The sequence below is a fragment of the Pituophis catenifer genome, unplaced genomic scaffold, assembly GCF_029215685.1.
Source record: "Pituophis catenifer annectens isolate HBS135680 unplaced genomic scaffold, rPitCat1.0.hap2 SCAF_1, whole genome shotgun sequence".
NCBI classification, from domain to species: domain Eukaryota; kingdom Metazoa; phylum Chordata; class Lepidosauria; order Squamata; family Colubridae; genus Pituophis; species Pituophis catenifer.
The window spans coordinates 161,746,881-161,774,013 of record NW_027256881.1 but is presented as its reverse complement, the minus strand read 5'-3'; the positions used below and the strand labels follow the sequence as shown (position 1 = coordinate 161,774,013).

Here is a 27,133-nt window from a genome sequence, read left to right as displayed (position 1 = left end):
TAATTATTTTAGAAGATGTAAAACATCTTTCTGTAGCCTTGGGGTTTTGTACTAAGAGATTTCATGTCTCTTAACATCTTTTATTTTCTTAAAAGGCATGCTTTTCATTCATCTAGAAACAAATCAAGTCTCAGAATGGATAACTATTTGCAGAAAGCATTATGGAGCTTGCATATCCTGGGGCAGTGCATGGCCCCAGTATTTCTTTCATTGCCATTGTTACGTAGCTGTTCCAAAAATTCATTAAATCAGCGTCTTTTCCTTTTTAAAAAAAATTCTTGTACATCTGGTAAACTCTCTATATACATTGCCTATATAAAGCATGGATGAATGTATTAGGTATGTAATTCAGATATTATCTAAGGATTTACAAGATGTTATCTAACATTTCTTCCATGCCGTAGGAACTATGCAATAGCACATTTGAGTTGGATTTCTTGACCACTGAGCCCGTGTTACCTCAACCAGTCCTTCGCACTGGACATGGGACTGTATCCATTCAAGTCTGTCTGAATTCTCCTTCTCACGCACCCCCTCATTCACCTGGGAACACAATTCTTCAGCACGCTCGAGAGCCTGCTTCAGATTATTGTGATCAGGGTGAGTTTCAGGGGTATTCTCCAGAATCTGGTTGCAGAAAAAGACAAATTAACTCATGGCTTAAGTAAAAGGCAATACTGAGAAAAAAAACCCATTCTTATATTTTCATAAATGTATTTGCCATGCTATATTCACCCTTCCACATCAGGCAACTTACTCAGAGATTCAGAAAAAGAGCAACCAGGTACTCACACTCTTGATGAGCAGAGGGTAGCGAGTAATTCTCTGCATCGGTTTCAAGAGGAAGCTGGACAGGGGCATGCCTTTACAGCGAGAATCTGAGGCCAATTTCTACAAGTTTAAACAAATTTGAAATAGAAACATACATTATAGAATTATAGAACATCTCTAGCTTCTGAAAAGTTTATAACGGTTGATTTTGTATGTTTCGTAACCAGTCACTTGTGCCTCTAATTTACAAAAGAGGATATCTTAACTTTTGAAAACTATAACAAAACTGCTTGTCAGGAAATCTGAGAGTTGGGCAAAATACCAGCCTTATATTTAATATTGAGATTGTTCATTTTAAATGTAGCAAAGGGCTTTCATAATTCAGAAACTGCATGATTCCCCCCAAAGGACATATGCATAAAAAAAGATAAATAATAGGATAAGGGTGAGAGTCATGTCAACTGGTTCTGACTAAAGCTGCAAATGCACAGACTAAAACTACATAATGAGATAATGTAACCTAACTGAAGGTGTCCCAGTTAATTTAACATTTCCTTCAATGTGCTAAGTATTTTTATAAAGGAAATCTAGAAAGAAGGAAGGCAGATTCATTGATCTAAATCAAGGCATCATCTCAGCACCATCCACAGATTATTTGTATATGTCAAACCTGCAACACAGCAGGTGCAGCATTGCAATCAATGCCCTGCCCCTTTTGTACATGCATCAACATGTACTTGCAAATTTTGTCCTTCCCCTAATCACTATGCACTATCTTTGTTAAACTGCTAACAGCTCTACATTTTTACAGTGAAAAAGAAAAATGGCTTGAGTCAAATTAATGGACATCAGAGTAATTTTAAAATATATCGCTACAGCAAGTTATACATGCTGTTACGGCCTTCAGTAGGGGCACCTTTGCTTTTTGGAGAGGGAGTCAAGGCTTGCTTCTATTCTTCAAGTAGAAAAAGTTACTGTTATACTTGCACATGTAACCCAAAGGGAAAGGAAAGATAGTGAAGAGAGAGTTACTGAATTACAGCCTACTTTCAAAAATTCTTTGAACTCTGGCTCTTCATCTGTTTTTTGCTGTAACAAGGCAGCTCCATTAAGCTGGCAGCTGCAAAATCGAATATAGGCTTGCATATGGGATAACTGAGCAGCCAAGATGTCACCAATCATCTGTACTGGCATCTTTTCCCCCCCAGTCTTCTTGCGCACCCGAAGGGCTCTGGAAAAAAAAATCCATAGGAAAACAGATTGACTCCAGAAATTCCATAAAGATGAAGCTATAGAAGGTCTTGCAAACAAGGCTTTCTGTTTTACAGGACACTGTGGGAAACAGGAGATATGTGGATCTGGCAGGCACACCGAATAAGTAAAATGCAGTCTCTCAGAACTTGCCAACTTGGAATTTGAATACTTTGCAAAATGGTTGTCTTGGTGGGTTTAACAATACACAAAACTTTTATTTAGCAAGAAGAAACACTGACAAGGTTGCTTTCCAGCACCTCCTGAAGCCTTCTAGGGCATTACTAATCAATCAATCCCATCACTCAGTCAATCTTATTTACAACCAAAAGGCCCAAAAGCAAGTTACAAATATAAACTTAGCATTAGATGTCAACCATCCCATCTTATCTCAATGTCCAAACAAAACATTGGATTATAGTCCTCTATCATTTTTATCTTGTAATAATGCTTCTGGAATCTGTGTGAGCTCCAGAAAAAATCTTAGAAAATTATGCTTGAGGCTCATACTGCTTCAATATTTATTTTATTTAAAAAATAAATAAATCAGAAAGATAAAATCAGGACACGAAGCCTGGAATGTGCCAAAGGAGGTTATCTATGAGCACCCTGGAATTCCCAGTGCCTGGAACTGTGCCTGAAACCCTGGAACTGCAATCAAGAGAGACTCTGAATGCCAAACTAGAAATCTTCTCCCTTCAAACTCGTATCAAATCAGGCAATAGATGGCAGAAAATACAACGGAATAACCTTAAGGAAGAAAGCAGGGACACATGCTCTTTATATTTTGGAGAAAATTTTAAAACTGAGATAAGAGGTACTAAAAGATAACTTGTGTCTCTATTCAACAATATTGGGGTGGTTGGGGATGTAACTTAATGATATGATTGCTGTTTTGGATTGAGGCATTTAGCAGGACAAAAATTAACAAAACAGTAGCAGAACTTACTTCAATAACTTTGTATTACACAATATGAGCTCTTTCCAGTTGACAAAGATTAATCCCATTTCGGCTTCCAAGAGACAGCCTGCTTCAGTCATTTGTTTCTGGAAAACCTACAGAGAGGAAGAACTATTAGTGATAGTTGTGACTCAAATCACAATTGATTCAATAAGTAATAATTTATGAAATATTTTATTTATTCTTTCTATTGCACTCAAACTGTCTGGTAATTTTTTTTCAAAATATTTGACATTGTTGAATTAGAGTAATCAGATGCAAAGAGGACTGTTGCCTTCCTCTTCAGTTTATCAATTTTGAGAAAAAACACAACTGCAGATTCTTTCTCTCCTGTAGCACTGTGACAGGAGGTACTAAACTCCTTTCTGGTAATTCTGGAACTCCATTTTCTATTTCACCTGATGGAGAAAACTGATTCTTTCAAATCTGTATATTTTTCCTATGGGAGACGAACTGATTTTAGCCATTCTTCTACCAAGAGGATCAAACATTCTTTCTTGATCTGACTGAATCATTATATTTCCAACAATATTCAGAAAATGAACTATACATTTTAGCAATCAGACCTATAGTAATATGCCAGCAAATAAAATACATTACATTAATTTTCTCCAAGTATGGTATATAAATTTGATCCTCCTTCCACTTAAATTCCCATTCTTGCATATCTATCATTATATCTAATTTTGCATTCATATAATTATACAGTCTTTAACTTGTTCATTTTCTGAGTCATATTTCAGCAATCATCTATAAATAAAACCCAGCATTGCTCCAAATTTCATATTGTAAGGCTTTCAAATTCAATAAAATCTCTAAGAATTCCTTTTGTTTCTGCAGTTCTTCTAATACAATACTATTCATTTGCAATATTAAAATCAATGTGGAATATGAGGGTATTACAAAAATAAAAGTATTACGAGATTGTCTTATTAATAAAATCTTTAGTTATATGAATAATTTCTCTTCTCTGTGCTTTCTTTCTGCTTTCCTTTTCATAAAAATTAACAAAGTAAGACATAATAAATCTGGACTAATTCTTTTTTTGTATTTATCCCAAAAACTCAGTATGCTGCTCTTTATTATTTCTTGTGAGCTGCTTGTTTCTATTTCAATCAATTCAGAGATATTTATGCATACCATCTAGAAGTCCAACTTCCTCCATAAAGATCTCCAGCCCATAACAAGTTACAGTTCAGTCTGTAATCTTCCTCAGACAACTATTTTGATAATAAAATTAAAGTTTGGAGTCGCCAGTTGTCCTTTCATTTCCTATGTAAAGTTGAATTTAATCCTTGGCTTGTTTGTAAAATTCATTTACCATTATTTCCGGTTCTGTGGGCATGGCTTGGTGGGTGTGGTGTGGCTTGGTGGGCGTGGCAGGGGAAGGATACTGCAAAATCTCCATTCCCACCCCACTCCTGGGGGAAGGATATTGCAAAATCTCCATTCCCACCCCACTCTGGGGCCAGCCAGAGGTGGTATTTGCCAGTTCTCCGAACTGCTCAAAATTTCCGCTACCGGTTCTCCAAAACCTGTCAGAACTTGCTGGATTTCACCCCTGTGCCAGTCATTTAATGTCTTGTTTTCAATATTTATTTAAACAATTCCAATGATTTCAAGGGAGACATCATATGATAACTAAGACAATCGCATTTTGAACAAGACATAATTATCTCTGGAGTCCTTGGTGCTCTCTGACTTGGTATTTGCTTGAGATGTTTATTACCAGACTAAGTAACATCATCAAGGCTAGAGAGTGTGGGTTTGCTCCCTGTTAATATATAGTAGTTTGTCCTGACAGTGATGGGGGACTTTCTTCTTGGTAGTTCCCTGTTTAGACTATTGTTTTCTGTTAGATTGATTTTTTGGTGTTAATCCCTGCTTATCTGGGTGTTGGCTCCTGGATTGGATGCATTATGGTCTTTTTTTCCTTCTTACCTTTTCTATTGTCTCTTTCGAATGGTGTGTAAATGTGGTTTGTATCTATGTATTTATTGATGGCTGATTTGTTTGAAGGCCAAACAAAATATAACACTGCATATTCATAATGTGTGTTTTACTGTATAAAATATGGAAATCCTCATGGCTGATGATTCTTACAATACTGTATTGAATAATGAGGTATGCATGCTGTTTTATTTATACTGTATGGTCATTTCTCACAAAACCTTCCAATTTAATTAAAAGCAATGAAGACATTTTTATACAGTAACAACTTTTCTTTCCAAGCAGATCTTACCTCTAAGACAAGTTGAAGGTCACCCATGTATTTTTCTTCTGTCTGGATCAGCTCATGTATATAACCCTGCTTCTTCCTTTCCATGGGTTGCATTGTGTCAAGGCTCTGGAGATCAGCACACCCTGTAAAATTAAGCATTCTTAATCATTTTGAGCTTATTTGTTCAATACCAAATAGGCAATGAAAATTCTCAGTGACTCTTTTAATGAATAAAAAACCCAAAATTGACTCTGAAATAGGTTTAGTTTAGTTTAGTTTAGTTTGTTTATACTTATATGCTGCCCTTCTCCCAAAGGACTCAGGGTGGCTCACAAAAATAAAACAATAAAACAGTAAAATTACAACTAAAATACTCAATTAAAATCCCCAAAAATGAAAGTTAAAAGCTCCCATCAGATCAGCAAGGTTGTTGGAAAAGCCATGTCTTCAGGTCACCACGGAAAGAGCGGAGGTCGGGGGCCATCCGGAGGCCCATGGGTAAACCATTCCAGAGGGTCGGTGCGCCCACAGAGAATGCCCTCATCCTGGGCGCCATCAGCCGACATTGTCTGGCCGATGGCACCTGGAGGAGGGCAGTCCTATGTGAGCGCACTGGGCGGTTGGAGGCAGGGAGAAGGTGATCCTGCAAGTACCCCAGGCCCATGCCATGAAGGGCTTTATAGGTAAGTACCAGCATCTTGAAGCGGATCCGAAGGACCACCGGTAACCAGTGCAGCTCGTGCAGGAGAGGTGTAACACGGGAGTAACAGGAAGCTACCGTAACAACCCGCGCGGCCGCATTCTGGACCAGTTGGAGCCTCTGGGTACACCACAAGGGCAGCCCCATGTAGAGGGCATTGCAGTAATCCAAACAAGAGATGACGAGAGCATGGGTGGCTGTACGAAGGGCATCCCTGTCTAGGAAAGGGTGCAACTGGCACACCAGTGAACCTGTGCAAAAGCCCCCCTTGTCACGGCTGTCAGATGGTCGACAAAGGACAGCCGCGAGTCCAGGAGGAAGCCTAGATTGCGAGCCTTTTCAGAAGGAGTAACTCCCCTCCCATCCGAAGTGATGGGGGCGCTAGACCATGAGATGCCGGTATCCACAGCCACTCCGTTTTGGAGGGGTTGAGTCTGAGCCTGTTCCTATCCATCCAGATCTGCACTGCCTCCAGGCACTTAGACATCACGGAAAGGGCATCCCTAGGTTGGTCCAGGGTGGAGATGTAAAGCTGGGTATCATTGGCATACTGATGATACCTCACCCTGAAACTACGAATGATCTCACCCAGCGGCTTCATATAAATGTTAAAGAGCAAGGGGGAGAGAACCGACCCTTGTGGCACCCTGCAAGTGAGGGGCCTTGGGGAGGATCTCTATCCCCCCGCCCAAACAAACTGTGTGCGACCCGAGAGGTAGGAGGAGAACCACTGTAGAACAGTGCCCCCTATCCCCAGCCCCCTGAGTCGCCGCAGAAGGATTCCATGATCGATGGTATCAAAAGCCACTGAGAGGTCAAGTAGGACCAGGATGGAGGAATAACCCCCATCCCAGGCCCGCCAGAGATCATTCACCAGGGTGACCAATGCCATTTCCGTGCTGTGTCCGCGCCTGAAACCCGATTGGTACGGGTCTAGATAATCCGTTTCTTCCAGGAATTGTACACACACACACACACACACACTCACACACACACACACACACACACACACACACACACACACTTCCTGATGTCTGCATGGTTCTCATCAAGGGTATAATTTCTAGTTCTCATAATTACTGTAGAAGTTATGAGTTTTGCTAAACTTACTTTATTGTCTGCTTCTGAGCTGTTCATGTTACATCACAATTTTATGTTTGTAGTATATTCTGCTCTATCCAACATCACTGATTTACAAACTGGGCACAAGTGGCTGACTCTTACTTCCCTTGGCCTGCAAAAGGTTTCTCTCCCCACCCAATTTTTTCCCCAAAAGTTTCTTTCAACTAAGGAAAAGAACAACTGGCACTCAATAATAAGAAAGAAGCACCATAATATATACAGCAAAGCCTTTGAAACTTTGGAGCATAGTGCACCTCTGATAAAATAAAAATGCTAGATAGTTTCAATCCAGGGATTTGGAAGTGTCCATCTGCCTCAAACCAAGTAAAATGTAAAAGCTGGATAGAAAATGTTCAGTAGATAAGAGAGGGTGTGGGAAACAAGTGTGTTGATTTAGATTCTGGAATGTAGGCATTTTGTGGCATGCCCAACGTGGCAAGTATTTGGGTAAGAGATAAACTCTTCCTTTTATAAAAGTAATCCCAATATATTCTCGAAATGCCAAATATGTAAACGGGCCCCAAAAGTTTGCCTATCTTCTTTTACTAGTACATTAAAATTATTCATAGATGTTATTCATGAATAATGGAGATAATTATTTATTAAGAAAACCATTTACCAATACTGATATGTAAGCTAACTATCCTTATTGTCCTGCCAATTGGTGAAAAAAATATGATCATTCTCATATATGCCCTAAACTGAGAAGTATAATAAAGTTGGCAAGAGAACAGAAATGACTGGTTAGCATGTTATATAGAAAATATTCAAAATAACTCCAAACAAAAAATCTTGCACCATAAAAAATAATTTAAAGCAAAAAGATTATACTGATAGATTGTTTTATATGAAGTTGTTCTCAGTAAACCATTTTCATTTACAAACCAATTACCATAAATCATGAACAGTTGTCAGTAGAAATATTTTCTGAGAACGCATATGAATTTATCAGTAATTTTTTTGTTGCTCCCCTGGAGAATAAATTACTCCTCAAAGAAAATAATTCCAAATTCTAAGGCCCCCAGATTTCTCATGAGGTTTGAAGTTTCTATGAATGTTTTGACAGGCAATTTAAGAACAGACTTCAGTATGCTCCTCTCAGATATAATACAAGCTCAATTGGCCTTTAATCATTTTAATCCTAAATACTGCTGAATCTCCATTATTCTACTGCTGTGAATTATTGTAGCCCTAACACACAGAAGAAATGTAAACTGTATGTGGGGAAGCATATTTAAATAATGTTCAGCTTTAAGACAGTGGCAAATGTCCTGGATTCATGTGATTACCTTTTGTGACGTGCTGACAAGCAAAGTCAATGAGGAAGCCAGATTCACTTAATAACCTTAATAACTTAATAACTGCAGTGATTCACTTAACAAATGTGGCATGAAGTCATAAAATGTGGCAAAACTCACTTAACAAATTTCTCACTTAGCAACATAAATTGTGGCTCAATTGTGGTCGTAAGACGAGGAACACACACACACATACGTGTGTGTGTGTGTGTGTCTGTGTGTGATGAAAAATGCCAGCTTACATGGTTCTCCCCCACTTTTATATTCACAACAAAGCTATGAGAAATGCAGGTGAATTAGGGTCACAGTGAGCTTCATGGTAAAGCATAAATTCAAACCTACCCATTCTAAATCCAGGACAAAATGTAATGCTAAATTCTCTGAGAAATATAAAGGCAGAGATGATTTCCTAAGCTTTATTTTTTTTTTCCAAAATAAGCATAAAGACCTTTAAAACTGGTTTTTCTTTAACCATAGAATTCCACAATAGTCAGCATCATTAGTCACAGCATTAGACTCTCTGGTTGAGAATTATGGAATACCACTATCAATCCAATGACTAGAGAAATCTCTTTGTGAATTAGTAAATGGGTGGAAGGATGTGGGCATGTCCTTTTAACCTATGCCACTGGTCTCCCTAATAACATGATTAGTTGAGAAAGTAGCACTTATAAGTGAGGAATAAAACAATTTAAGGAGGAAACTGACAATCTATAGCACCTGCTAGGAAAGCAAAAATCAGCAATGCATACCGTGTTAAAAGACTTGGCTTTGCAGAGTTATATGTTTATATTATAAATTTAAAACTAGTCTTGATCTTGTTTAGAGATCAATTTTTACAAGTTTGATCCCAATTTAATAGTAATAACTTCCTTCTTACATTCTGGGAATTCTTTTTGATGAGAATTGAAAACCTGTGTTGAATGAACAGGTTTAAATTGATGTTAGAAATGACAACTTCTCCTCTATCATTTTTTTAAAAATTTGATTTATATGCCCCCCTTCTCCGGAGACTCAGGGCGGCTTACAATGTGTTATCATACACCAATTGATTAAAGTACGTTCTAGCTATGTGATCATCTTCCAGAAGATTTTAGTGATTGGTTGGTTATATAATGAAGGAACAACACAAATGAATAATTTATGAAAATGTATCATCAAACCTGAGAATGGTTAAGTGTGCTGAAAAAAAATCACACATCAATAAGGATATTCTCTGTGTGTCTCTTTAATAAAATATTTTTGCATAGTTATTTCCAGTGTTCAAAAAACAATGTTCATGCACAGCATAGGCTGTGTTTGCAAAACACTGATTATTATTCCATTACTTTAATACTAGAAAGCTTCAAAATACAAATATCAAAACAGCACACAGCATAGTGATATTTAGGAAACAAACATAATTAATGACAAGAAAGCAGCGTTTTGCGGTAGCAGCCCAAAACACCACTAAAGCTGGAAGTCTGTCATCACTGATTGACTTTAATAGAAAAATAATACAAGTCATAGGACATATTTTAGCAAATACTGGTTTGTGCGTTTCTGGCAAATCACACTGGGTAGTACAATTCATTTGTAAAAATAAAAATCAAGAACTCTAACTTTTACATTCTTTTTGCAAACAGAAAAAATAGCATTGTCACAGCTATTTCATACTCCATTCAAAATGTCAAGAAATCACAAGCTAAAAACTTTAAGAAAGCTGAATATTAATTTCTAAGTTAGGAAATCCCTCATTCCTATTTGGAGAACTTTAGTTCCATTTCTGGAATGGGGACAAATAACATGTTGTAGCAAATTGCCCCATATGCTATAATACTGTTATCTATTTTTGATCATATTAAAAAACCTTAGCCATCCAAATGAAGAAAAATAAAGCTATTCATATCTAAAGCTAAAGAACATAATTTATACAGCCATCTTTGAATGCGTAAAAACTTGGACTCAACTATCATAACAGTCTCCTTTTTATTTTGAAAATCCATGTGACAAAGAAAACTATTTTGTAACTTTTGTAAATTGGGATATTGAAATTAGGAGAAGAAAATTTCCCCTATTCTATGTAAATTTTGTTTTGGGTAAGTTTCTCAGAATCTTAATTTGGAACCCTACTCAAATAATTTGTTGCATAATACTCCTTTCTGAAATTTTAGCAAGTATAACTCACTATAACCATACACAAATTTTATGCACGTTTCTGAATTATTATTTAGTTATGCCATTATCTGTTTGGGCCTAGCTTTTTTAACATATTAATATACTAGAAATAAAATTATAAATACAGAAATGAATTCTCAGCGAAATAGAATACTAATAAATAATAGCAAAGTAGCCTAAGCATATCAAACATTCTTATTAATGTCAATTAATAGTTTGTACCTCTTTTGAGCTATATTGTACCTCTTGCATTAAAATATGTTTTATCTCTGAAGATTTTTAACTTATAGACTGACAAAAACATCTTTTTTTAAACTCACCCAACTGGTACAGTAACCATTTGTTCATTCTAACAGTAATAATTAGTGCTAAATTAAGTCCAACACACCAAAGCAAACACCCATTACTCTTTTACTATGAAATCAACCAGACATTATTTGAACTCTAAAATATGGTTAAATTCATTTCTGCAACCGATAAGCCAAGGATGAACAACCTGCAGTCCCCAGTACCCTGAGATTACAGGTAATCCTCACAATAGTTCATTTAGTGACCATTTGAATTTAAAATAACAGTGAAAAAGTGATTTATGATCATTTTTCACATTTGCGACTGTTGCAGCATACCCATGGTCACCTGATCAAAATTTAGACGTTTGGCAACTGACTCATATTTATGAGGGTTGTAGTGTCCCAGGGTCACCTTTTACGACTTTCTGACAAACCAAGTCAATGGGGAAGCCAGATTCACTTAACAACTGTGTTATTAACTTAACAATTGCTGTGATTCACTTAACAACTCTGGCAAAAAAGGTCATAAAATGGGGCAAAACTCAATCAACAACCATTTCACTTAGCAAAAGAAATTTTGGGTCTAATTGTGGTCGTAAGTTGAGGACTACCTGTATCAAACTGAAATTTAATGGCAAAATACTTGATGTCCAGCAGCACAATTTCTATTCCCACCCCCCTTCCCATAAACTCAGAAAGCACAATGCTTTCATTTCTGCCATTAAAACTCCTCAGGCCTCAGAAACAGCCTGAAATTGTACCAAGTTTAGCTTTAGGTTAAAAACTTTTTAAAGGTAGAAATGAGCAATAAACCCCTCAGAGGCTTTTTGCTCACGTTCTCATCCTTAAAAACCCATGCAAGCAATCAACAACCAAAACTACAAAAATTTTCAGTTCCTGTATTTATTGGCAGAAGTCACACCTAGAAGCAAGGAGAAATTTTCTGACAGTGAGAACAATTAAACAATGGAATAACTTGCTTTCTGGGGTTGTGGATGTTCTATCATTGGAAGTTTTCAGAAATAGACTGGACAACTCTTTGATCAGTATGGTATAACCATTTGAGCAGGGACCTGTCAGGGCTCTTTTAGGCATATGATTCCATGTTCTATGATCTTGGGAGTTCTTACACAGCATAAACCTGAGGTCTACCAGGAGAATGATATACTTCATTTTGTTGCTTTTGTTGCTATTTTGGTAAACTCAAAGAGGTGAATAAACACTTGTCTTGCCATTATAAATGGCTGGTGAACTATAGCTTGGCAAGAATTAATTTACAGAATTTAATATTTGGTTTTAATTTGGGATTTAGTTGCTATATCTCCTGTAAGAGATCTTCTAATTGGCAGCTGCTAAACTACAACTGTGCTTTGCAAGACAAGACCATCATGTACTTTGATTAACGTATTAGGTCATGATAAATATTAGTATGGAATAATCATCAATTTAACATTGAACTATTTGCAGATCTGCTATTGTTAATAATAATATAGAGACAAGATAGCATTTATTTATTTATAACTTGATTTAGGCACCTAACTGATCAATTTGGCATGAAAGACCCTCCTCCTACAATCCATTACTTTGTACTAGTAATAAAGGCATCAGTGATTTGATAAGCCTGCTATATTCATTTAAATAGCAATTCTGAACACATTTATCAGAGACTAAGCACCACTGAACACAATAGCTTATTTCGGACTAAATATGCACAGGCTGCACTGTGAGGCAATGGCGCTAAAAATACTTTGTAGAAAATAAATCACTCATTAAAGAATTTTAGGATTACACCCTTAGAATATTGAAAAAAAATGGATATGCACTCCAAATTAAATATCTAATGTTGTACAGAAGAAATGAGGAACTTCTTTCAATCAGAATACTGAACTAATTTTCATACTGGTATCTGTAAACCAACAGGATGGGAGTTGGGTCACTCCACACAGCCCCAAATCCCATCTAACTTATGCTCACATGCAAATACACCTCCTGAAAACAGGCCAGATAATTCTGACAGCAACACAGCACAACTGTCTAGAACAGTTTAGCAGGCAGGACAAGGCTACCTTTACAAATGGATATGGACTACATCAGGGAAGGAAAAAAGCTTGATTGTCTGGCCAAAAAGGCACCATGAAGTGAGGTGATAATGGTGAATGTTAGAAAATGTTAGCAAGAATGAAAAAAGAAATTAACCCAAAACTTTGGTTAAAAGTAAAAAATTGTTAACTAAGAAATTCCCAGAAAGCAATGCAGTAGTAAAAAAAATCTAAATTGCTGGGAATTTTAAAAAGTGCTTTAGTTTTTTAAAAAATGTATCTGTTAAAAATGGGGCAGGGGAGGGCAACTGTAGAGTCTATTTAGCTTCTTGGTCTCTTCAATATCATGTTGGTAGCAAATACCCTGTTTCTCCCAAAATAAGACATCCCCTGATAATAAGCTCAATCGGGCTTTTGAGCGCATGGCAATAAGGCCAAGCGCTTATTTCAGGGTTCAAAAAAATATAAGACAGGGTCTTATTTTCGGGGAAACATGGTATCTAATTTTCAGTGGTATTTTTTTGTTCTTTTTCTTAAAAATAAACCTAAAACATATATTTAATTTGCATTTAAAATCCAAATAATGGGGGAGGGGAGCCAAAAATGTCAGTCTTGCCCACTACATTATGACCGGTATTATCCTGTCATAATATAGTGTTCTTTTGAGGATTTTTTCTAACCTTAGGCACAAACAACTAGAATGCAATATCATGCTATTTCTAAATATCTTAAGGTATGTGGTCTCCAAAAGGCTTCTTTTCATTTTGATAGACCCACAATACCCACAGTACCATGTCTTGCTCCTCTCTTGCAACAAGCTCATTTCCCTCACAACCAGGATCTGAAATGCTCTTGGAAGGCTGATAATGCCAGGAGCATTGAGATATTTCCCTTAAGTCTCCCACAGTTGAAAAGGTTCTTTTTGCTGCTCCACCAATCCCACAACCACCCGAAGTATCAGGACCAATGAGAGGGAAGGGAGGGTAGGCAGAAGGGAGAAGCACCTTTAAGTGTTACAGTATTAGGAATTTAAGAAACAAAGGCTTCTCAGACTTTCAGCAAGGCTCTAAAAAGTTTTTCTCAAAAACAAACTTTGTCCAGCTTTCAAAAAAATTGTTACTCTCTCCTTTAACATACCAAGAAGTGTATAGTATTTAGGGCAGAATCTTTCCAACTTCTGTAGCAAAAGCCACCTTATATATTTGTTTCAGGTGAAACTAAAGAGCTCTAGTATATAACATATATAGACATAACAGTGATATAAAGTGCCTTTAAAACAACACAACAGATTTTATTCTATCTCTGCTCTGTTTTCTCACAATAGCATTGTCACCGTGTACAGGATCATACATGAAATGCATAGTGAGAGATCAACATAGGAAACATATGATGCTAATCATGAGAACACAATTTCCCATGTGACAGTACAAATAGTAGGTCTTTGTGTGCCTAAAGTTGCATTATGCCAAGAGATAGCTTGGACTAGCATTCTAATAATTCATTATTGTTCCTAAATAAAGAGTAGAGAAAATCAGATTGGAGAGTGCAGAAAGCCACACAAAGACCCACTAGTCAGTTTGCATAAATGAATTGTAATTGTACAGCATAGAACAAAACGTGAAGTCTTGAGTGGATTTAATACTGAAGCGAAGCAAAGAAATCGTTTCAGAGATCTGAGCAGGCTGTCCACCCTGCCGCCATGCTATAGTCAAACTTGTATAGTGGGTCTCTGAGGTGCTTTCATACTGGAAGACAACAGTGGGTCCTTGAAAAAGAAAAGAAAAGAAAATTAGGGATAAATGACTATAGTAGAATATGTTGAAATGTATAAGAAGCAGTACTGTCTTAATAACCAATATTGTAAAGACAGAATTAATATGTTTTTAAATATTTCTTATAATTTAAAACTATTTGGAAACAGAACACTCTGTGTTTAAAACTGCCAAATGCTGTAACAGTTCATTTTAAAAATTAAATTAACGTAAGGGAAAATAAAATCAAGCAGCAAGGTAATTTCTTAGAATATTCACTGAGCTTGTGATAGGTAAATTTTAAAGTTTTAATATTTAACCTGATCTTAATCAAAAAGCTCAGAAGCAATGCTTATTTGTCAATCCTTCTATCCCACCAGGACTGATGTATCTTCCCAGATTGCCTGATTCTGTCCCTCTATTTGTTTTATTCATCCCATCTACAACTGAACATTTGTATTAATTTTGGTGATCCTGACTATGGCCTGCATTATAATTATAGTGTTATCATTGTATTTTACGCTTCTTATGTTTCTATGTGGTGATTTCTGGCATAAAGGCATAATAAAGGCTTGTTTGTTTGGATTTAAATGCTATTTAAATTCAAAATCTGGGTTATAGATGTTTGAATTACATAGTACCACTTATCAAGAGCATGAAATCAAATTAAACAATTATCAACAGACATTGCCATATTCACCTATTTTTGTGGGCCAATGACTTCAACACTTATTTCAAGAGATAAAATGGGCATCAAAATGACTTAATGAACATTGGTAAAGGTAAAAATGGCGTTTAACCCCTCATGACTGCATGTCCATGTAATTTCCAGAGTAACAGTTTTTAAAAAAACGTTTCTTCAGTTTCCCTACCAGCTTGCAAGTACAATACTAATCTTATCTGATTAGATGGTACCATTTGTTGCTGAGAAGCACATTTATTTTTTTTATTTATTTTGTCGCATTTCTATGCCGCCCAACTCCCAAGGGACTCTGGGCGGCTTACAACAAAGAATAAAATAATGCGAACAATCTCATAAAAAATGTTAAAAAGAAAAACATTAAAAACTTTAAAAACGTTAAAACACATGCACTCCTATTCGTGGCCGGGTCTCGCAAGATCATTCTCAACTTGACTGTGTGAGACGCAATCAAAACACAGCAGCACCCCTTTCAGCTCCTTTTGGCATGCTGGTTTATTCGCGTCCGGGGATGGCTACACGCTGTGACTCGTAAAGACGAATGAAATCGGCGCTACAGTGTACTAGAAACGGGCGTTTATATAGCCCTCCCTTATTAACCCTTTTTAAACCGCGCCCCTGCTTATCACCACACCCATGTTAGCGCGTAAGTGTCCTCAACTGGTTCTCGAAGGTGCTGGTTCTCGAAGGTGCTGGTTGCAGCATCATCTGGAGATGTCCTAAGCCCGTTGCACCGATACCACCTCCCCTCGCCCTGCATACGGCCGCCTGCACCCAGTGCCACCACCACCAAGTATGTATATGTCCCTCGATGCTTTCAACACGTGTTAGCGGTGTCGAGCAGGTTGCTAGGCTCAACAATCATTATAACGAGATCAACGGCCCCAGGCCTGCCAGAAGAGCCAGGTCTTCACTGCTTTGCGGAAGGCCAATAGGGTGGAGGCGGTCCGGACCTCAGGAGGTAATTGGTTCCAGAGAGCCGGGGCAGCCACAGAGAAGGCCCTCCCCCACAGGCCCGCCAGCCAACATTGTTTAGATGGGACCTGGAGGAGATGAACTCTGTGGGATCTTACCGGTCGCTGAGAGCTATGTGGTAGAAGACGGTCTCGAAGATAGCCTGGCCCTGAGCCATATAGGGCTTTAAAGGTAATGACCAACACCTTGATTGCACTCAGAGACCAATAGGGAGCCAGTGCTGCTCGTGGAGAATTGGTGTAATGTGGGTGTATCTAAGCGCACCCACTATAACTCGTGTGGCTGCATTCTGGACCAACTGTAGTCTCCGAACACTTTTCAGGGGTAGCCCCATGTAGAGCGTGTTGCAATAATCCAACCGTGAGATGACAAGGGCATGAGTGACTGTGAGGAGAGCCTCCTGATCCAAGTAGGGTCACAATTAGTGCACCAGACGAACCTGTGCAAAGGTCCCCCTAGCTACAGCTGTCAGATGTTGTTCCAGTCTCAGTTGTGAGTCTAGAAGAACACCCAAATTGCAAGCCCATTCTGAGGGGGACACTTTCTCACCCCCCAGAACCAAGGATGGACAATCGACATAATCTTTAGGGGGCAATACCCAGAGCCATTCGGTCTTGTCTGGGTTAAGTCTGAGCCTGTTGACTCCTATCCAGATCCTCATAGCCTCCAGGCACCGGCACATCACATCTACTGCCTCACTGAATTGATAAGGGGTGGAGATATACAGCTGGGTATCATCAGCATATTGCTGATATCCCACCCCGTGTCGTCAGATGATTTCACCCAGTGGTTTCATGTAGATGTTAAATAGGAGGGGAGAAAGGACCAAGCCCTGAGGCACCCCACAAACGAGGGGCCTAGGGGTTGACCCCTGTCCTCCTACCAGCACCGACTGTGATCGACCAGAGAGATAGGAGGCGAACCACTGCAACACGGTACCTCCCACTCCTAGCTCCCTTAGTCGCTCCAGAAGGATACCATGGTCAATGGTATCGAAAGCCGCTGAGAGGTCAAGTAGCACCAAGATAGAGGAATGACCCCTGTCTCGGGCTCACCAGAAATCATCCATCAGTGTGACCAAGGCAGTTTCCGTGCTATAGCCAGGTCTGAAACCAAACTGAAAAGAGTCCAGATAATCCGTTTCATCCAAGGACCGCAGGAGCTGAAGTGCCATCACCTTCTCTACAACCTTTCCACAAAGGGTAGGTTGGAGACTGGACAAAAGTTTTTTAATTCTACTGGGTCCAGGGAAGGCTTCTTGAGGAGGAGCCTTATAACCGCTTTCTTTAAGGGCTGCGGGAAGGACCCCGCCCTCAAGGACGTGTTGACTAAAGCCTGAAGCCAGCCTCGTGTCATCTCCCTGCTGGCCGAAACCAGCCAGGAGGGGCACGGGTCCAACAAACAAGTGGAGGAACTCATCGCCCCTACAGCCTTGTCCACTTCCTCAGGTGTCACTGGCTCAAACTCCTCCCACACAATAGGACTAAGACCTGCCCCTGTCATCTCGGTCGGTATTGCCCAATCAGAGTCTAGGTCCATCCGAATCTGAGTGATTTTATCCGATAGAAACTCTACAAATTCCTCAGCTCTACCCTGCAAGGGTTCTTCCGTTCCCCCAACCTTAAGGAGGGAACAAGTTACCCTAAATAGGGCGGTTGGGTGAGAATCAGCGGATGCAATAAATGTGGAAAAATGTGAACATTTTGCCACCCGTATCACCACTAAATAAGTCCTAACAAAGGCTCTTAAAAGTGTTCGGTCGGATTCGGATTTACTGGTCCTTTAGCATCGCTCTAGACGTCTCTTCTGGCGCTTCATCTTCCGGAGTGCCTCAGTAAACCAGGGAGCTTTCCTGAATCTGCTGCCATTGATAGGCCGCAAAGGCTCAATCCAGTCCAATGCCCCAGACGCCGTCTTATGCCAGGCAGCCACTAGGGTCTCGGCCGGACTGTAGACAAGGGAATCAGATATCTCCCCAAGCTCCTTCTGAAACCCCTCAGGGTCCATTAGGCGTCTGGGGCGGAACCATTTAATCGGCTCTGCCTCCCTGCGATGGAGGAGTGGCGTTTTAAAGTCCAGCCTCAACAGGAAATGGTCTGACCACGAAAAGGGTGAGATCTCTATACCCCTTAATTACAGATCATATCTCCACTGCCCAGAGAGAAATACCAGTCGGGTTTGTGTCCCCCCTCATGACCCTGAACTATTTGGGTCAGGTCCATGGTTGTCATGGAAGCCATGAACTCCTGAGCCCCATCTGAGGATTCGCCATGTAATGGTAGGTTGAAGTCCCCCAGTACCATAAGCCTGGGGAACTCCACCACCAACCCAGCTATTGCCTCTAGCAGCACAGGCAGGGCTGTTGTCACGCAGCTGGGAGGCAGGTATGTCAACAACAAGTCCAACTGAACCCTTGAGTCCAACGTCAAGAGGAGAGACTCACATCCAACAATCTCCGGGGCAGGAATCCTGCGAGGACAAAGGCTCACATAATTAAGATACGTGCTATATTACAACATCCATCAAATTTGGGAGATAAGACAGATTCCAGGAAGACATTTTGGCATCTCATTATTAAATTAAGGGTTTTTTTTTCACTGACACAACCTTTTATAAAGTAGAATGAACAGACCTAAAAATAGCAGCATTTTGTTTCCTTATGGTGCTATGTCCAGATTTTATTTAATGAGCTATAGTGGATAAAATGAAATATAATGTTCATATTATATACAGCACGGAAGACAAACTACACTTATTAAAGATGTATATGCATATGTATATTATGTGTATGTGTGTGTATTTATAGGCATCCAATTCATGTCAGCACTCAGACCTTTGCTGCATTAAATATGCTACCAACTCTTTCCATGTTCATACCAGAATATGGAGAGAGGGGGAAAATAGGGTTACAAACTCAGTGTACCTGGAGGGTGGGGTAGAGCACTGAAATCTTTGCTAGAGTAACTACATATTTCTAAGAAACAGGTTTTCATTTTGAAATAACTATGATGCCAACACTGAAGTTCATACAAGCCAAATTATTAGGGTAGAATATAAGTAATTACTAACTTTGCATAATATATACAAACCAGAGACATTTTGTTTACAGCAACTTCCTTCTTGGTATATGCATAAAAAACAAACCAAAAACCCAGTATTATGATATGGGAACGACTTTTCTTATCTAGAAACTGTCCCTATATAGACAAATGATATGTTTGCAATTGCTCTAAAGGATAACAATCTGGTCTATCCACAAATATGGGACTGGCCTTCTAGAGGAAGATTAAAAATGCCAGAAAACCTTATCTTGCTATTTTCCCAACATAAAACACTGGCTTATCCAATTACTATGGTGCAGCCCAATTTGTTAAGTATGTTAAATCTAAAAGTATGAACTAAATTGTTTACTGTGTTAAAAGCCAGATAAATCATTCTAATCATATAGGAAATAATCCATATTTCATATCAAGGAAATATTTCAATTAGGCCAAATCACAATTGCAAAACAGAAAGCAAACATTCATGTTTTATTGATCAAATGGTAAACAAAGCAAAAGTCAGAGGGAAGATACAAAACAGTGAATGCTGAAGCCAACACTATTCCAGTTATTCACAAGCTGAGACATAATTAGATTCTACCAGGCACTTTAATTATATTATGCTACATGTGGAATTATACCTAGAACAATTCTTGATCTCCCATTTTTTTAAAAAAACAAAAGATAAAATCCTGCTTCAAAACTATCTCCATCTCTTGGCAAAACACAGATCTCTTAATAATTGGAAACCAGAATAATGAAAAGTTGGTAACCTCTGTATTAATAAGACTGATGTCAAGAAATATTATGTAAACAACGGAGCTGTATACTCTGAAGTCAGAGCTTTAGCTTCAGTACAGAGATAACTCAAAATAACCTCACTTTGATTCTCTTTGATACTAAGTGGGCAGAGAGAAACTTTGACAAGTTTTCAGGATTGTTATTTTTTTGTTCAGTCCGGTATAGTGGTTAAGGCACCAGGTAAGAAACCAGGAGACTATGAGTTTTATTTCCGCCTTGGGCATGAAGTCAGTAGCTGACCTTAGGCCAGACACACTCCTTCAGCCCTAGGAAGCAGGTTCGTGCAAACATTGCCAAAACATCAAGAAAACTGCAGTAAAGTTGCCAGGAAACAAAAAGCTAACTTGATGGCACAAAAAACCAAGCCTACAACAATAAGGTAGCATGCCTTGTAGGGTCTGTTTTCTGACTTGGTCTATCTCAAAGATCTGACATATTAGATCTGTGAGGTTGGAAGTTATGAAGCCTACATTGTAAAACTTCTTTGATGCTTTCTTTTTAAAAAAGGAAAGAAGGCAATAATCTATATTTAACTCTATTGAGGAAAATTGGACTAGGATATATTATTTTATCTGTGCAGTATGCCCATTTGATTATGTTATTTATGTTGTTATTTTGATTTTATTATATTGTTTGTAGAAGTTATGAATCACTGAGAATTTTTTTGATTGTACCAGATATAAATTAAATTAATCTATTGCTCTTATTCAAATAGCTCACTACTCACTATCACTACTATGTTATGTTGAAGAGTTCAACATAACATAATTGGAAGCAGATGGTAAAAATTTGATGGATACTTAATTGAGCTTTCCAAACAATTTCCTTAAAAACTATTGCCATGTTTAAAAAGGCACAAGGTCCACAGCAATGTATCTCAGTGACTAAACTATTTTAGTCATTATTTTAGCCCTGCAGTTCTAAATAACTCAGCATTTTCCTGTTGAAGAAATGGACATGACCATACAAATGAACACCTATATTGAATGAGGTATCTGAATTTATTCCATACCAAAGCATGAATACTTAAGCAAATTTTACTTACACTGTTGACTTGGATCAGAGTCTACAGTCATCTTCACATAGTTTGAAGGAAAGAGGCCATAAACGCCATTTACTTCCCCTTGCCACCAATCCATATCTTCTTTGTTCATTACATTTATAAGCTGCCCCTTAGAAAAAGTGAGCTCATCTTCATTGTTTGCTGTGTAGTCATACATTGCTATCACTTGACACACTAATAGAAACAAAAAATATGACAAAGGACATGTTTTTCAGGAGCACCAGCAATAACTATTTCACTACTTGCAAAAATCCCCATCCTTGCCTAGAAATTTACAAAACTATTTAAGTTAGTGCATATTAAATATTTACATTTTATAATCAAAAATAGTTTTAATTCAGAAATAGCAATCTTATTCTCAATGGCCCAGTTCTGCTTCTGAGTTGAAAAGTTTCGACTTCTGGATTGACTTATCTCAGCAAATGCGGATCTGACCATTCTGCACTCAATTCTTAAAAGAAGCTATCATGGAAGTATAGAAATGTAAAAAAACAAAACAAAACCCAATTGCAATAAGGTAAAGGGTGTCTGCTTTCTGAAAGTAAAGGGTCGGCAAAAAATGTTTACTAATAGACTTTCAATTTTCAAATAACAGCAATTGCCGTCATAATTTGTGAAGGTAAGCTTTGCCAATTATAAATTGCTAAAATTGCCCACTTATTTATCACTTGTCTTAATAAATAGTACAAATGCTTAGGACATTAATGTGGAAAAAATAATGCCAGTTTTTTTCCAATTAATTCTTAAAAGAAAATAAATTCTTTTATTTAAATAAATGTGATTAAATTCAGAAACTTAATTTATTTTCCTAAATTTACTTGCTTATTTATATACTGTCTCCTCCAAAGATTCTATTATATTAATTATAATAAATCCAATAAGTGTATGTCCCACATTCTGATGCAACTAAATTCAAACATGTAAAAATAGAACACATTCTTCCTAGTCTAATCCTGTCTTTATTTTCCTTTACTTTCATTCTCATTTTATAGACTGCCTCCCAGAATAAAGATTTGTTTTTTTCTTCTTCATAAAGTATAAAGCCCAAAGCTTTATAAAATTCAAATATTTTGACTATAATGCATAAACAAGTATGCATTATATGATTTTGTTGTTAATCTACATATCAATGATTTTATGTAAAATCTGAAGAGAAACACACACATATTGGGAAGGGAAGTCTAAGAAATCAAAGAAATAATTAAATTAACACAATAAATAACTACATTGAAATGAGTTTCAAGAACAAAATATAACCAAAACAAAAGAATAAAAATGAAAATAATACCGTTATATGGCTACCACCTAAAACTATGAGAATCTGTAGTTCATTGAATATATCAAAATTGTGTGGATTCCCACATGAATTTAAGTCATAAACTATAGGTTACAAATTACAACGGATGAAGTCACACAGTATGCTAAGCTAAAAAAAACAACACTTTGGTTTTACCATAAAGTATGAACTCGGCCACCAATCAGAAACAAGCTTTAATTGCTCACCTGGATGAACAGCTGGCGTACTCTTTTCATTGCTGGGACCCAACAGTTTCACATGAGTAGCAGGAAACCATCCTTTTTGTCTTTTTTTTCCTCTTGCCTAAAAAACACAATTGGCAATCCAAAATCTAATGTCCTTTTACTTGCACACTTTTACCTCTGCTCAGATTGGCAGAGAGTCAGTATCTCATGTTTTCTTGCTCTGCCCTCTGTACGAACCACAGTCTCAGATTTAATACCTTCATTATTAATACATTTTGGGACAGCTGGATTAAGAAAATGTGCTCTTTTTCTACTTGTGAATTCATAAGGAGGAAGAATGCAACATTCCTCTCAACAGCAGATGATGCAAGAAGGATACAGATCTAGTTTTTGGTAGATAAATGCTTGATATGTCTACTTACTTATTCCTTCTTGTTTTCAATTAAATTTAACTACCGTATTTTTTGGAGTATGATGCTCTGGACTATAAGACACACCTACTTTTTTTGGTGAGGAAAACAAGAAAAAGAAATCTGCCTTTGCCTCTGAGCAATTTTACCTCGTTACAGCAAATAGCCTGCTTTACTTTCATTTTCGTTTTCAGCATAGCTTGATTAGCACAAGAAAGCTGAAAGAAGCTGTTTCTTCTTGCTGCAAGGAGGTAACTGCTGCGAGGCAGAGGCCAAAGGGTGGGGGCCAGTGGGTGGGCGGGGCTACATTCGGTGTATAAGACGCATCTAAATTATCACCCCCTTTTAGGGGGGAAAAAGGTGCATCTTATACTCTGAAAAATACGATACTATATATTGCTTTTGATTTCAATAATCAATTCATCAACCAACCAACCAACCAACCAACCAATGAGGTCTCCTTTTTTCATAGATTTTTTTTCTTTTTGAAATAAATGCAGTTTTGCTCAAAATATTTTTTTTAGCAACAAGTATTTTTACAGACATAATTTGCTCATCTAGATAAGAAACATCATATCCAGTCAGAGGAACCTCCTGTTCTGTTACCTGTAATTCTCCCTGCCACCATCCACTAGAATTTTTCTTCAAAATTAGAATCAGCTGTCCAGGAGCAAGACTCAGCTGTTCCGTTCCTGATGCAGTGTAGGCTGTTGTAACTTGAGCAATTTCTAAAGAGAAATATGTATCAGTGTAAAATGAATGATTATAATATATAAGAACACAAAAATACCAGTAATACTCACCAGGTTTTTTATTTAATGTTCCTGTTTTGCTAGCTGTAGGAGAAATCTACAAGAAAGAACAAACAATTGGGAGCCTAAGTTTAATTTCATCTCTCCCCGTTTTATTCCAAGCCAAGTACCCATTTTTGAAGCATAACACAACCTAGAAAATCTAAAATCAATCCTTTCTGCAATGAATTCTGCCTCCTCCCATCATCCCTGCCTTTTATTCCCTGGCCACAAGTGCCATCAGAATGGGCAATATTTATTCTCTGAGTCAAAGCTGAATTATTTCCTATTACATTTCCTTGGGCTTGTACCAGTATCCCTGCAACAGTCTCAGTTTTCATCTTGAATTCCTGCATCTCTAACTGGAAAAAAAAATCCTAAAAGGAGAACACTTTGGAAATCTTACATCATGATCCTTTGGTTTGACATAGTTTGAAGGAAAGATTCCACTTCTATCACCAATTCTTCCAGTCCACCATTCCCCATCTTTCTGACTCACTATTATTTCTTCACCTTCAGTGAAAGTTAAATCACCAGGCTCAGAACTTGAATAAGGATATAGTGCTATATATTCTGAAAAGGTAGAGAAAAATTCAGTCATGTAGTAAAGCTGTATATGACTAAAGATTGTAAAACAGTTATTCATATAATCCTTTCTACTTCAAAATCCTTGACTAATGCTTAGGTAACATCAGTCAACAAAGGAAATTATAGATATCTTTTTTAATGACAGAAAAATTCAAAGTCAAAATGTAATGCTGCAATAGTTTAATCACACATAAACATATTCCTCTCACATTCAGACATCCTACACCATACACTGGCAGTGTGTAGTGTCCCTTCATGTATCTGGGTCTAGTATGGCAGACAATGGCTTAGGACCTGGGTACTTACGAGATCGCCTTCTGCCACCGATAGCCTCCCACCGGCCAATACGCTCCCACAGAGAGGGACTCCTCAGGGTGCCATCAGCCAAACTATGTCAATTGGCGACCCCTAGGGGGAGAACCTTCTCTGTGGGGGTACCTGCCCTCTGGAATGAACTGCCCCCAGAGATACATAAGATCCCCGACCTACATACCTTTCGCCGTGCCCTTAAAACTTTACTGTTTCAACAGGATGGGCTGCCTTAAAATAACGAATTTTAATGGGTGTTTTAGTTTTTAGTTTTTTAGTTTTTAATATAAGGGCCAAATTGTTTAATATGTTTTAAACTGTTTTTAAATTAGAGATATGTTGTTTTATTGTGGCTGTGCACCGCCTTGAGTCCCTCGGGAGAAGGGCGGTATAAAAATTTAAATAATAATAATAAATAAGTAAATTACAAATATGATGCTATCTACTGTGATTTATAGTGTAGCTTACTAACGGAGGGAAAGATATAAACATACCCTCATCACACAGATATACACTGCACATTTTGGTATTTGCAAGTATAGCATCGCTTTTGCAAAGCAAATTTATTCTTCACTTAAGTTAATGCTGGTTTGCAGATGAGAGTTTGAATGCTGTGCTTAGGTTAACTGCTCCGAATCCAGCATGCTGATTTCTTATCATGTGTCACAATTTAACCTGCATTTAACCATTTTAATGACATTATTTTATTAAGTATTCAGAGGAAAAGTACACTCTTCAGATAAAATATATGGAGACCAGAATAAAAGGCTTTTCTTTCTTTATTATTACAAATATTTATCTCAGAACATTTATAGTATTGGACAAATAAACACGTTAGTGTTCTAGCATGGATGTCTGAAACACTGTGCAGTACTATGCATGTTCTTTATTCCTTGAGACACATACACTCATTCAAAAACTTAAGAATCAGAGTGCTTAAATGCAAGTCTTACTCTCACCTGAAACACAAGTTGATGTGGAAGGATTCTTATTTATAACTGCATAAACAGCTTCTGGTCTGCAGAAGAAATAATTAAGTTAGTTATTTTTCCATATTCAATTATTCAAACTCAGAGACGCTTGAAAATACTGGAAAGTATCAATTCATCAAATCATGCTAGATATGATGAGATAGAGCCTCATCTCTTTCTCTTCCCATATAGCCCTCCCCATCCTACCCTTGGGGTGGATTCAAAGTGAAATATGTGTTTCACATTAGCCATACTTTGGTGTTAATATTAATTCTGATTTGTTAAAAGAAGCCATCATTGGAATCCATGGTTTAAAGTTGGGTGATTTCCTACAAACCCATCAGCAGAAGGCATTAATAAGAACACAAATGTAAGAAAGGAAGGGAAATGAGAATTCTAAGTTCTGTGTGAAGATGGTATTTGTTAAGGTAAAACCACTGATCTGGTAAAAGGTTTCTTCCAAATATATTTCTCAATTTCAAACTTCATTTTAAAAATTCTGAATTTATCCAAAAATTTGGGAATATAATGTATGAACAGTTAAAAAGAGAATAAAAATGATCTGTGCAACTGTTCTTAATTCTAAAACTAATATTCAAAGCTAGCAAAGTTTAAAGACAGACGTGTTAAAAAATCATCTGTGGGGAAACAGCGATTGTCAATATGAATCCCTCCAAATCTCAACCAATGTCTTCTATTCATCTTCTACACAAACCACATGTATTTTGCCAATATTTCAATTCAAATATTCTGACAGCCTTACTTACTCCTCTCTTTGGCATTCATTTCCAGGCAAAATCTTCACATAAGATTTGGGAAACCACCCTCTTCCTTTACCAGCTTCTCCATACCACCAATTTTCTTGCTGCTCCAGCACAGTAATTATGTCATTTCTTGAAAAGTTTAAGTGATTATCTTTTTTTGCAGTCCAAGAGCAAAGTGCTTGTGCTTTTATATTTTCTACCACTTGTCCCTGTGAAAGGTAGGTAGTATGTTAATATCAGCCGTGCAAGTTTTAAAGACACAAAATATATACTAAAATATGTTCACTCCAAAAACATACAAATGATGATTTAAAACATAGCAGCTCTACTTTGGAAGAAGCTAAGCATATTTGGAATATACTGCAATTGATTTGGGGTAGTGTAGAAAAAAATGAATAACTCCACCACATAAATAGGAATACTTATATCTACCACCATCTTTTAAATTACCTATTAAAATAGATTAAAGGTGTCTTTTAAGGATAATTGTTAACTACAAGAGCTGAAGAAACTTCTTGGATGAGAAATTAAATGTCTTAAAAGAAAAACAAGAAAGTCCAGTTCCCTCTTGGAAAAGCACTTTTGGGACAACAATGACCTGGATAACTGAAAATTTCCTTACATATTTGCCCATAAATAAGTTTTTTTTTTTAAAAAAAAATCTATTGCCTTGCCTA

At 37.5% G+C, this 27,133-nt stretch overlaps 1 protein-coding gene across 4 annotated transcripts in view; it reads right to left on the bottom strand.

Annotated features, from left to right (window-relative positions):
• Positions 1-27,133, bottom strand: part of ITSN2 (intersectin 2) — a 74,439-nt gene that overhangs the window by 5,587 nt on the left and 41,719 nt on the right. For 2 of the 4 annotated variants that reach the window (XM_070933130.1, XM_070933128.1), the window contains 12 exons: positions 26,460-26,665; positions 25,681-25,739; positions 24,231-24,397; positions 23,837-23,882; positions 23,640-23,761; positions 22,645-22,741; positions 21,124-21,315; positions 5,226-5,347; positions 2,972-3,078; positions 1,819-2,002; positions 793-891; positions 460-627 (listed from right to left, as the gene is read on the bottom strand). In XM_070933130.1, coding sequence (XP_070789231.1) covers positions 460-627; positions 793-891; positions 1,819-2,002; positions 2,972-3,078; positions 5,226-5,347; positions 21,124-21,315; positions 22,645-22,741; positions 23,640-23,761; positions 23,837-23,882; positions 24,231-24,397; positions 25,681-25,739; positions 26,460-26,665 — 1,569 coding nt within the window. Of the gene's footprint in view, positions 1-459; positions 628-792; positions 892-1,818; positions 2,003-2,971; positions 3,079-5,225; positions 5,348-9,534; positions 14,576-21,123; positions 21,316-22,644; positions 22,742-23,639; positions 23,883-24,230; positions 24,398-25,680; positions 25,740-26,459; positions 26,666-27,133 lie in introns of those variants that run through there. The other 2 variants (XM_070933127.1, XM_070933129.1) reach the window with 2 other exon arrangements.